The sequence below is a fragment of the Hippopotamus amphibius genome, chromosome 3 (genome assembly GCF_030028045.1).
Source record: "Hippopotamus amphibius kiboko isolate mHipAmp2 chromosome 3, mHipAmp2.hap2, whole genome shotgun sequence".
Classification (NCBI taxonomy): Eukaryota; Metazoa; Chordata; class Mammalia; order Artiodactyla; family Hippopotamidae; genus Hippopotamus; species Hippopotamus amphibius.
The window spans coordinates 87,342,828-87,355,833 of NC_080188.1; the positions used below are offsets into that span (position 1 = coordinate 87,342,828).

A 13,006-nucleotide genomic window follows, 5' to 3' on the forward strand; every position below is an offset into this window, starting at 1 on the left:
TGCTATGGTAGAGAGTATTGGGGGAAACACTCAAGATTTACAATAAGTAAATCTTTCGTAGTTTTTTGTGTGTGTGGTATTTTTTGAGTTATTATAGATAAGTCACTTCTCATTTGCTACAGAAGATAACAGAAAACTCATGGCTGACATAATAATAATTGGCACTGTATTTCAGTAAACATGCTTTATTAGCATTTCTATGAATCATTGTATTCATATAAGTAAAATATTCTAATGTTTTGATAATACTTAGAAATGTATGTAGGAAAATAGAACATTCAAAATATATGGAAAAGCTACAGAGAGCAATGTGTATAAAATGATGGCCAATATCTTCTAATTTGTACAAAAATTATCCAAAATCATAATTTGAATTTAACTTTATTAAAAATTATGTTTTTTAAATAATTGTTGAAATTGCACAGGTAGAGAAATATACTGATACACAAGTATAGAAAAATCTTTAGCTTGGAAGCCTGAGTGAGTAATAATTAAATAAAACCCTCACAGGAAATAGAAGGTAAATTGAATTTGGCAATGAACATTTATATCAATTAGCCGCCCACCTGCCTCTCATAAATGTAACAGTACCAGGAAAGGATCAAAAAAGATCAAGAAATGTTTCTCATAAAAGTTTATGGAGCATATCACTATGATATCCAAGGGTATATTTTACCACTAAATGCCTCCACGGCTTGGGAAGCTCCCCAGGGGGTGGCTTCAGATGAAGGACTGGGGTTCCTAAGGCTGGCATCTAAACGTGGGGGGATGGGATGCAAAAATGCATTTGAAAGTGAGCAAATTTATAGGAAATTGTTATCATCCTTGTGGCAACCTAGGCTTCTAAAGATACAGAATAAGGACATATGTGTCCTTCCCCATTTCATAGGCACTAGGTGAAGGTAAAACTACCTGGAGTAAGTGATGCTCTCGGAAAGCAAGGTACTTCAGAACCACGTGTAGGAAACGCTGTGAGCCTCCTTAATTGCAGTGAATAGACTTATGAAAGATTATATTTTGGAAATTTTGCACGTGATTGTTAGTTAGAAGCTTATGTTCTTGTTTGTCCAGGCAGGAAGTTGAAATAAGAGGTAGGCACTGAAAAGGGAGGGCGATTTTCTATCGTTTTGCCTTTTGTATCTTTTTAGAACCTATGCATCACTTAAACAAATGGCCTAGTTTTAATAAAATTAAAATTTAAAAAAAGACAAACACTCTGCATTGCTTTTTTTTTTTTTTTTTGATATAGTACGGAAACATTTGGCATACTTAGAATTTACTTCAGTTCAAATCAACTATTTGCATTTGTTGTGTATTAGCCCTGATATCTTTCTAATCTCGCCAAGGTATCGATGATTATAATTTACATTGGAAAAATGATAGATTTCTAATCTAAGCTATTTGATAAAAGGATGAGAATAGCCATTCTTCCATTCAACACTTTTAACACCCCATTGTGTGCAATTACTGCTCTAAATATTATTAATGAATAAATAGATTATTCTAGCATCAGAAGTAATTATCTTCTTCCCAACTAGGAAAAATAGATAAACATGACTTTTTAAACTATACCATAGTAAAAAGTAATATTCTTTTTTCCCATAAGTATTGTATGTACTCACTGATCATTCATGTGTTTCGACGTTTTAAAATAATTATGTACAGTTTAAGCTGAACCAACTGAAGATATTTTAACCTTTTGGAATTCATAAATAACCTTCCCTTTGTTGAATGGGAAGTGACATTTTTATCTAAATAAAACATTAAAAAAAAATCATCTCAAACATCTGAAAACGTTTCTTCTATGCCAGTACTGGGAGAATATTTGTGTAGCTTATTTTCGTTCTCCAGTCAGCAAAGGCTATTATGAGACTGCCCATAACATGTAATTAATTGGGGACACTAGTTGATATCATGGCAGCTCTAGAACGGTGTTGTAAGGCAATGTCTGCTTTTGTCTCAGCTTGTGAAAGTGAAGTCCTTTTCCGCAGTTCGAGAACATTCAAGATCTTGGAGTGGAGCCAGGGGAGACTTGGGAGGGAGGTCAGATGTTTGCCCTTTATAACGTTTTATCTGCATAGACTGGGAACACTCATTTCTTGCCCTTGCTAGTGTCAAGGTCAAGGTATACATATACATGTGAGCTCCGGTAGGTGGCCATCCCTTCCAGATAAGAAGTGGTCCCTGTGGCTGAAAATTATGCTGACAATGTGGATTCCAGGAATGCTTCTTTTTAGACTTCCTCTGCTTTGCTTTGCTGGCCCCAGTGGCTTCTTTAGATCTTTGGCTCTCAGAGTACGTGAGGATAATGAAAAGTTTCATCTTTGCAAAATCTCTGAATAAAGACCGAGACTGGCCATCACAGAGCCGCATATGGTGTCTGTTTCTCAGTCTCATGATGACGTTGCAAAAGGTCAGGTGAAACAGAACTCATCATGGCATTCTCTTAGATCACATAAATGATGTATATTTACAGAAAACCCCCCTTTTTGGTGAAGTTAACTTTCTGAAATTGCCTCAAGCAGAAGCGGCCTGTAATTTATGGGCACAATGTAATTTTGCAGTTGGATGTGGCAAGAGCCTCATCTTGCCTGTGTCTATTGCTGGCAGGGTACTACACGTGCGTGGAGGTCATCTTCACCCTGAGGAGGCAGGTGGGCTTCTACATGATGGGCGTCTACGCCCCCACCCTGCTTATCGTGGTTCTGTCCTGGCTTTCCTTCTGGATCAACCCGGATGCCAGTGCTGCCAGAGTGCCCCTGGGTAACGTGTTCCAGACTCTCTCGCGGGGGGTCAGGAGTGTGCTGCATCTTTATAGAAATGACTGTATAATTTTGAAACTATACTAAATGATTTTGAGACAATGAGTTTTGGAATTGATGGCAACCTTTTTTTTTTTCCAGACTTCCTTCAGTCCCTGACATTGAACTAGATTTTCTCCATGTTTGTGCATTCTATAATTAAACTAAGTTTTCTCTTTTTGTGTCCTTGGGGTAATTTAAGCAGTTAAACCATCCTACTTTGACTCTTATGAAATAATTATTAATAAGTGATTTTCACGGATAACGGAAGTCTAAAATCCCCAGTAGTGCCAAGCTTAAAAACGAATGACAATTTGGATAGAACTCTTTCTAAATCACATTATATAATATCTCATACTCTTCATTGGGGAATACGTAATTGAATTTATCTTTTTAAAAATGACTTACCATCATTTTCCTAAACATCGACTATTATGTGCTGTTACCATCAGGAGAGGCTGACAGTAGGGGCTGGTTATCCATGCTCTCCAGTTTGCTATTTTTAAGTCTCTGTGACATAGAAACACCAATAGCCAGATTATTTAATCTGTGTAGGGATTAAATAGTCTTTGGTTGGGGAAATAATCAAGAGCCTTTCTTATCGGTAAAGTGAATAAACTTCAAAATAAGGATGTTGTGACAACAAATTTTGATTGCTTGGAGTGTTTTAAAACTTGTCATTAATGTGTGTGTGTGTGTTTTCTGACTATCACCTGGAACTTATATAGGTAGAGCTGTGAAATATCTGACCTCTCAGTGACCGATTAGTTGCAGCATTTTATTTTATTTTTCTATCATCAAAAAGGCCTTGTGCAAATCTCCCTCCTGACTTACTGAAGGAATTAAATGAAATACAGATTTTAAAGAGTAGGAAAACAGGAAAGAGCCAGTGAAAATGACAGTTTTATCCAGATAAGAAATTTGGTGGTTTACATCTAATGAAAACCACAAAGACCAAGTCTATAACTTAATAAGCAAAAAATGTGAGAGATTTCATCCTAAAGCTTGTGTATCTATAACAAAGACAATGACAATTGATAAATTAATCCTTTAGGGAAGGAGAAGTAACTATGTATAGTACTGGGAGTAAAACACTCCCCAAACTAGATTTAAATTTGTATACTTGTCAAAAATATCATGCATTTCCCTTAAGTTGCTAATTTTTTTTTGTTTATTAGCGGTATCTTACTCACATGCAGTGATATAAATTGAAATTTCAGCCTTCCAGGGTTGCTCTGGAGATATCTCAATCCCTGACATATTCTAGAAGGAAACTCTCTGTAAATCCCGGTCTCTTGCAGGACTTCTGATATGAAATCGTTGAGCTGTCATTTAGCATCTGGCAGACCTGCTGTTTGGAGAGAAGTTAATGGTAAAAAGTCAGTCTCTAGAGTCAAACCAGGTTTGAATTCCAGCTCTGCCTACCAGCTATGACAACCTGCCATCAGATCCAGCCTCTGTGGACACAGTCTGCAGACATGTCAATAGGGATGGAAAGTATTCCAGGGGTTTTGGGAGGCTTGAAAAAAATGAGTGGAAAGCCCATTCAGGAGTTCAGAATATGCCTCATTTACAGCTTGCTTTACACTTTACAAAGCACTTTGACGCATTCTGATTCATTCAACAAATATTTACTGTGTGCTGACTGTGGGCTAGGTACTATGCAAAAAGATGGGAATATGGTTAAAAAGTAAATAGCAACTAAATAGTTAATAAAATGGGTTCAAGAAAGCAAAACTCAGCCTCAGTGAGTTTATACTCTCTTGGGAAGAAACAGACGCCACATAAGTACAACGTACAATGTATAAGATGGTGATGTAGGGACTTGAAGTTGAGGGTGGCAGCCTGCTTGTTGGGGATTGCCTCAATGAGAAAGTGATGTTGGGTGGAGCCAAAGGGGGGTGGGGTGGGGGGAATGGACCACTGTGGATATGATAGGATAGGAAAGGGGTACCTGGACAGCCGTCATCAGGCAGCATCCCTGAGGCAGAAGCCTGCCTGGAGTATTCGGGGAACATTCAGGAGTCCAGTGAGAGAAAGGGAGATTAGTAGAGGAAGTCAGAAAAATAACAAGGGTGAGGAGGGGGCTGTGGAACACTTCTTAAGGAATTCTGGTGATGTGGGCTTTTATTCAGAGTGAAATGTGAAGCCCCTGAGGACTTTTGAGCATGATCTGATTTAAATTGTAACTGCTTATCTTTACTGCTTTGTTTAGAATAGACTGAAAGGGGGAAAGGGTAGAAGCAAGGAAAGCAGGAAGGAGGCCTGAAATAAGCATGCTGTGAGCCGGGGCGGAAGTGGAGGTGCTTGTAAATATTAGATGATGGATGTGATAGAGACAGATTTGTAGATGTGTTGCATGTGGATTTAAGAAAGTAGAATCAAGGCTGACTTCAAGGCATTTGTGGCTGAGAAGCTGAAGGGATGAAATGGCCATTAACCAGAAGTGAGAAGAGCTGCAGGTCAAATAGGCTTGAGAAGGTGGGAAGACCAGGAGCTTAGTTCTGGACGCGGTGAGTTTGAGATGTCTGTTAGGTAGAGATAGCAGATGTACAGGTGGATGTACAAGTTTGGGGTGTCTGGGAGAAATCAGCACTGGAGGACAGAATTTAAGATTTGTCTGGATAGATGTATTTAGAGCAATGAGTGGAGTGTAGGTAGAGGAGTCCCAGGGCTAAAACCCTTGGGAATGAGAAGATGGGATTGAAAAGATGAGGAACAACCCATGTGATGTGGTTTCCTAGAATACTGCCAAGTGGAGAAGGGGTGTCCAGGTAAGGAGAGTCACCAGCCGTCTGCCTGTAGGTCAAGGTTAGGGCTAACTATTGCCCTTGGTCCTAATAGCCTGGGGAGTCACTGGGGTCCAGGACAGAGACAATTTCCATGGAGTGAGGAGAGGAGGAAGCCTGGTTGAGGTGACTTCAGGAGAGCACAGGTGGGGGACCCGGAGCAGTCCAGTGTGAGCAACTCCTGGAGGTTGTCAGCTGGCAACAGAAGAGGTTGGGGAAATTTAGCTTGGGGGGGGGGCGGGTGGGGTGAGAGCTGAGAGGGTTTCTTGGTTTTTTTTTTTTTTAAGGTGGACAGTCAACACGTTTATTTTTGTGAAAAACAACCAGTAGTGAGGAAAAACATGACAGTTGGAAGAAGTGCAGGAACAGTGAGAGGGGATGAGAGGTAAAAAATAGAGATTGGCCTTTGCTAGAAACAAAGTGGATTTACTCGGGGGTCAGCAAACTCCTTCTGTAGTAGACTGGATAGTAAACATTTTAGGTTTCTGATGAAACCCCCAAATCTGCTGTCGTAGCACTAAAGCAGCCTTAAACAATACATAGCTGAATAGGTGTGGATGTGTCCCAGTAAAACTTGATTTATAAAAGTAGGTGGTGGGTCAGATTTGCCCGGTGCATCGGGTTGACTGACCCTTGGTCTGTAGGGGCAGGAGAGAAGGCAGAGTGGATGGGTACATACAGAGACACGTGGATAGATGTGGTTGTGGAGGCTTGTCATTGATTTTGTTTTCTTAATAACATGGGAAGCAGGGTCATGAGTTGCAAATGTGTTGTGAGTTTGAAGGGAGAAAGAAAGTGGTGATAGAATAGGGGAAATACACTCTGATTGCCTGGGAGGATGGTGGACCCCTTGAGGTCAGTGGTCATAAATTTAAAGAGGGATCAGTCAACATGTTGGTATGTTTATCTCTAGCCACACTTATTTAAAAAAAAAAAATAAGGACATGTTTTGGTTTTTGAGATTTACATATGTTGTTGCTTGTATTAATATTTGGTTCCATCTTATTACGGAGCAGCGTTTCATCGTATGGATATACCACACTGTGTTTTCCCATTAAACAGTTGTTGGAGGTTTGGATTGTTTCTAGGTTTGGGATATTATAAATGATGCCACGAATAGTTGTGTATAAGGCTCTGTGTGGGCATGTGTTTTCATTACTCTTGGGTAAACACTTAGAACTGAGATCTGCTTTTTATGGGAAAAGTATGTTTTACTTTTCTAAAATATTAGCATAGCGATTATCAAAATAGCGGTACTGTTTTGCCTGTTTTACATACTCCTGTGTCACATACTCTCCGAATACATAAATTTTTTGACCTCTTTTAGTGCCTGGGGCCTAGGTACAATGTTGAATAGAATTTTGAGAGATGCTTATTCCTGATTCTGGGTAGAAATAGTTGACGCATTCGCTGTTGAGTGTAATAGCTTTAGATTTTATAGATTTCTTAATCAGGTTGAAGAGTTTCCCTTCTCTTCCTAGTTGGCAGAGGGTTTTTATTATGACTGTTGAATTTTGTCAAATGCTTTCTTTGAGTATATTTCAGTGTTTATATGTTTTTTTCCTTTATTTTGGTGAATTTTACCAATTGATTCCTAGATGTAAGGTGAGTTGGGAAAATTATTAGCACAAACATGTTCATAATATTGGCTTTTCCTTTTAATGTCTAGCTGTAATGATGTATTCATTCCTACGCACTCTTGATATTGTTAAATGGTGACCACGCTAGCTAAAGACATCCATTTTCTCGGTATTTTCAAAATATCAGTGTTCATTTCATTCATGTTCATCTATTGGTTTCTTTTTTTTTTTCCATTGATTTTAGCTCTTATCTTTATTATTTCTTTTTATCCAGTTTGGATTTTATTTGATCTCTTTTTGGTGCTTAAAGTGGAAACTCAGCTGATTTTAGACCTTTCTTCTTTTTTAATAAGAGCATTTAAAGTTATGAATTTCCCTCGTAAGTCCTACTTTAGCTGCAGTGCACAGAATATGTTCATCCTCTTTCATTAAAAATTTTTTTTTCTAATTTCCCTTGTGATTTCTTCTTTAGCCCATGGATTATTTAGATATGTGTAGTTTGGTTTCCAAATATTTAGGGTTTTCATACGTACTTGAATATGATTTGTTTTTAATTTTGTCAGGGAACATACTCTATGATTTCAATCCTTTTATGGTTATTGAGGCTTTTTTTAATGGTCCAGCCCAGCATATGTCTCCTGGCAACCATCCTATGTACACTTGCAATGTATATTTGTCATTGTTACATATAAAATTCTGTAAATATGAGTGGAACCAGGTTGGTTGATAGTACTGTTAAAATCCTTTATGTCTTTTGTCTAATTATTATAGTTATTGATGAGAGAGTTGTTAAAATCTCCAACCCTAATTATGGAAGTATGCTTCAGGGATTTTGAAGCTCTGTTATAGACCCACACATATTTATAATTTTATCTAAAGAGAAAAACGAAATCATATTACTGACAGATTAAATTTCAGGGTATTCTGTCAATATGGCTGTTTTAACCCAGTGTATCCTTCCTTTTTCTACCTTTTTTCCTCTACATTGTTCCAAAAGATTATGAAATTAATTTGCCAATTTTTTCCTACTACGGCCCATAATTTTTATTTTCCTAAAATTTAGGAGAACATATATCATTTTGCGTCTTTAAAAAAATCAGTTTTTTATTCCAGTTTTATTTTTCTTCCCACCTCCTTTTGATTTTCTGTTTCCATTGTTAACAAATATCAACGCTTCCTCTGTGAGTTTTAAGTAGACTTTGCCTTCAGCTATTTCTTTAAGTATAAAAGTAACTGTGGTGGAAACGTCTTATACTTTTTACTCTAAGTGAACTTTACTGTAACACTTTCTTTTCCTGATACATAAAATGCTTTAGTTGCTGGTAAAGAGGATATTTTTAAACAAATACTTTTCAATTATAAATGTAAAAAGATGAATAATTCAGGTCACAATTCAGACTTCTAGCAAGCCACCCACAGTACCTTTCTTATTACATCCTTTTCTTTTCATCTAGAGCAGTGGTTCAAGATCTTTTTGATCATAAGATCTCTTTCAAAAATGTCAAAGAGTATTTCTAGATTCCCACATGATAGTAATTATAGTTTTCCTGTTAGTATCCTTTGATTAGAATGCTATGAAATGATAACATGCTGATGTAATAATTTAGTGGTATTTCCAAATGAATTTTCATGTTGTTAATCACAACTCCATAAATAAAAATTTGGTGAATACTGTAGTTCATCTCAGTATGGCATAAAGATGATTTTGGGTTTAGGCAGTAGCGACTGTGCACAATTTCTTCTTGACTTGCTCTGTTGGTTCTATTTGTGGTTAATAAAAAATACTATCTCTACCTCTCCTTTCTTTTCCTTTTCTTTTTTCATCCTCTTTTTCTTTCTTTCCTTTTTTGGTCTTCTAGTTTTTGATATTCCTCTTTTAGTCAATGCATTGCTAACATATATGCTATTAAGGAATTATTTTTCAGATGTTTCCTCTGATGTTGGCTGAACAAGAACTCCCTGGACATCCCACAGTCAATCAGAGTTTACTATAAGTAGTGGTCTCTTAAATAAGGGTTTTATCACTATAAAATTCTTTCTGCATATTGATGAGCTAAACTTTCTCTTCACCCTGAATTCCTTATAGAGGTTTTTGTTCAGGTTAACTTCTTTTTGTAGCTAATTTATTAATACTTTGATTTATATTATTTGTTAGCCATAACTTTTAGTAGATGTAGACCCTGCATCTCTTTAGCAGAGTTAATATCACTTTTATGATATATTCCCTGATTTGAAATCTGGACTTGATTTGTTTTTGCACTAGGGAGAGAAAATAACAAATGACAAATAAGGACTATATATTTTAAACATGTAGAAATATACCGAGAAGTCCTGGAATTTATTAGAGTGTTGCGCCATTAAATGGGGATAATTTATTAAGAACACAATGTTACAATTGTAAATATCCCCATTTTATGAATGATGTTTCACATTTTATTGGTTCATAAGGTAGTAAAATTCAGGCGGAATTTCACTATGAGTTATTTAAAAATGAAATAATCCCATCTGAAGGCTATCTTAAGATAATGTTGAAACATTTGTCCAGAGAAATATTTGCTCACATTTCTTATTTTAGGATTAAAAAGCAAATGGACGTTTCCTATTTTAATATGATTTCCTGAAGGCAAGGCACACAGAAATGTCCACATTCTCTTGCTCCTCAACTGATCTCCAAGTCCATTCTTACATCTTCGAAATGTTACAAATCTTAATGGGACTGCCCACCATGGTTTCTAAGTTGATGCCTGGGGTTATAAATAGCTTCCAAATGTCCACTAATATCGTATTCCTCCTAATCCTTCTCTGCTCCTTTGATCCCCTTTTCCTGAAGCCCAAGCCTCTCTGGTGTCCCCTCCCTTTTCACTATGACCTCCCCTGAGTGATACTGGTCCATCTGTCTTTAAGAAGTTCCCCGGTGCCCAGTGCTGAGTCATGGTCATCAGTTCTTTGTTTCTTGGCCTTTATCTGATCTAACTCCGTGTTTTCCTTCCAAAGTCACATCTTTTCTATAGTGTCCTCTTCCTATATACTTCATGGATATTTCCGCAGTCATTCTGTTTAGAAGTTTGTCTCAATCTTTTCCTTCTTCCTTTAAGCAGTAACCAAGTTTTAAAAAATGTTTTCTCCTAAGTCCTTTCACATTGCATCCTATCCTTCATTTTGCTATTCTTTGTTTCTGCATCTCCTATGTTTTTCTTTCTCAGTCTATTTTTGTATCCCGACCGGAATGACCTTATTGAAACATTCTTTCGATAATTTCATTTCTCTACCAAATATAATAATAGATCCACTCAGGACCTTCAAGGCCTTCTATAGCCTGGCACTCTTCTCCATTTCATTTATAAAGTTGCTAATACATCAGGATAAAGATTCAGGCATACTACTAATTTTACTACAATTTGATACATTCTGTGTTATTGATGAGCATGAAATGCTGTGGAAATACAGAGAATGGTGTCAATATATGCTACTTCAAGGCTAGTTTTTGATTGATAAGTTGACATAGCATTTAATTAAGAATAAAAAAATAACTTGGAAAGATGATTTGCCACATTAATGCCCATAGGTGTAATTAACAGAGTTTAGGGCAATGACTGGATTTTTTACTTCCATGTTAGAAAACATTAAAACCTATATTAACTTTTAAAACATAATCCTATTAATTAGTTTTCTTCAGGATAAAGGATAATTACAATATAATAGTTATATATATATGTAATATTATTTCCATCTGCAGAAGTTATATTTTACTAAAAACCTTTCTTTTTAGGAGAGAATCTCTTATTCAATATTTAAAAAAAAGCAAAGAACTCCACACCTTTCAGAAGCCTCTGACATGATGCAACTGATGGAGTATATATTTCTCAATGTTTCAAATGATTATTGATACTAATATAGCACTGACCGTATTCCCAATGCAAGAGCAAAGAGAACCAAGTCCGTCTTTCATTATTAGGATAATGTGTTCATTATCTCTTAGAGGTGGTCATATCTAGGAGGAAAAAAGTTCACTATTTTCCTCCTAGATGGCCCCATAAGTGGAATGGACTCACAGGGCCAAGGCAAACCAGTTCCTGCTTGACTTAGAGTGAGGCTCCCTTGACCTTACGTGAGCTTTCAGCCCAGTGTGCAGTGTCAGTCATGCCAGTGGGTCATGTTTCCCCAGCCCATCTTCTGAAAATATGGAAGAAAGGAAGAGACCCAGGGGAAAGCTTGAGAGTGTGGCAGGAGGGGAGAGAAAGAGGGAGAAGAATTATTGCAATTCTTCTTTGGGATTTTACACTTATTTGACTTAAATTGGTATATAATTAGTTACGTTTCCACATATGGTTAATATTACATAAGCAGAATTTTGTTCTTTTTTTTTTTAAGCTCTTTATTGGAATATAATTGCTTTACACTCTTGTACCAGTTTTTGAGGTACCCCAAAGTGAATCAGCTGTATTTATACATATATCCCCATATCCCCTCCCTCCCGCGACTCCCACCTACCCTCCCTGTCCTGACCCTCTAAGGCATCACCCATCATTGAGTTGATCTCCCTTTGTTATATAGCAGAATTTTATTCTTTTCTTGAAAGGTTGGAATCATTGGTTTCCCCTGAAATAATCAGGAATGTTCTCTACTTTGTCTTTTCTACTAGATTTGTAAAATTTTTGAACCTTATCAGAAAATTGCTTTATACGTTTTATTCTTGTTCTGACTTAATCATTCAGGGGGTGAAATTCAGCTTTATAGCTGTTTAGAGTAAAGCTGAAAATGAAATAACTTCTCTAATCAGAGAGCTTTGTAGCTTCCTCAGAGATACTATGGAATAGTTGTAGATACCTTTAATACTTAAATAAGATCCAAATTGTGTTTTTATGCCTTGGTTTTATATTTATATATTTTTTTTAAATGTTAAGCATTTTTGCACATCCCCACCCACATTCAATAATTTTTACATAAAAAGCATGTACATAGTATTTCTTCTACTCTTTGAGCTTTAAAGGGACCTGAGGGACATTGGAAGTTACCGGAGAGAGATTCCATCAAAGAGCAGTGACTGTAGAACAAGTCACGGGAGTAAAAAGCAGCTTGAATTCCTGTTTCTGTCCCACAGGAATCTTCTCGGTCCTCAGCTTGGCCTCTGAGTGCACAACCTTGGCTGCGGAACTTCCCAAGGTGTCCTACGTGAAGGCTCTGGACGTGTGGCTCATCGCATGTCTGCTCTTTGGTTTTGCGTCCCTGGTGGAGTACGCAGTCGTCCAGGTGATGCTCAATAACCCCAAGCGAGTTGAAGCAGAAAAAGCCAGAATTGCCAAGGCCGAGCAAGCAGATGGGAAGGGGGGACATGTGGCTAAAAAGAACACTGTGAATGGCACAGGCACGCCTGTTCACATCAGCACCTTGCAGGTAAGGATGATGTCGGCCAGTAAAGTGCCTTCTGTGGGTTTAAAGGTTTGGTGGAATTGGTTCTCACTCATTTTTCTCTCACAGGTGAGAAGGGACGATGCACAACCTACTTTTTGGAAAAGAACAGAAAACACTTAGGTCCCATACTAATTAAGAAAAAAAATCAACACCTTATCAAATTACTGGAGACTTTCCATGGAATTTAAGGATGCTTAAATTCCTCTGCTTTGGTGGTGACCATTGAATGTGGAGGTCTTGTAGAAACTACAGACCTTCCTACCATCTCTCGTTTGACCAGCCTTCATGAACAGCAGGGGGCCTGAAGCCTTAGGGAGCCCATGTTCTTGATTCTGTCTCCTACCCGCTCCCCATCAAGTTGGAGAGCTTCACATAGCACACGTCAGGCAGGCTACTTCTTTATTGGATGCATGGCCCATAGGGA

The 13,006-nt window shown here is 37.5% G+C and overlaps 1 protein-coding gene across 1 annotated transcript in view; it reads left to right on the forward strand.

The window, feature by feature from the left end:
• GLRB (glycine receptor beta) overlaps positions 1-13,006 on the forward strand; it is an 81,406-nt gene that overhangs the window by 56,153 nt on the left and 12,247 nt on the right. Inside the window, exons 8-9 of the mRNA XM_057727826.1 lie at positions 2,611-2,763; positions 12,272-12,564. Coding sequence (XP_057583809.1) covers positions 2,611-2,763; positions 12,272-12,564 — 446 coding nt within the window. The remainder of the gene's footprint in view (positions 1-2,610; positions 2,764-12,271; positions 12,565-13,006) is intronic.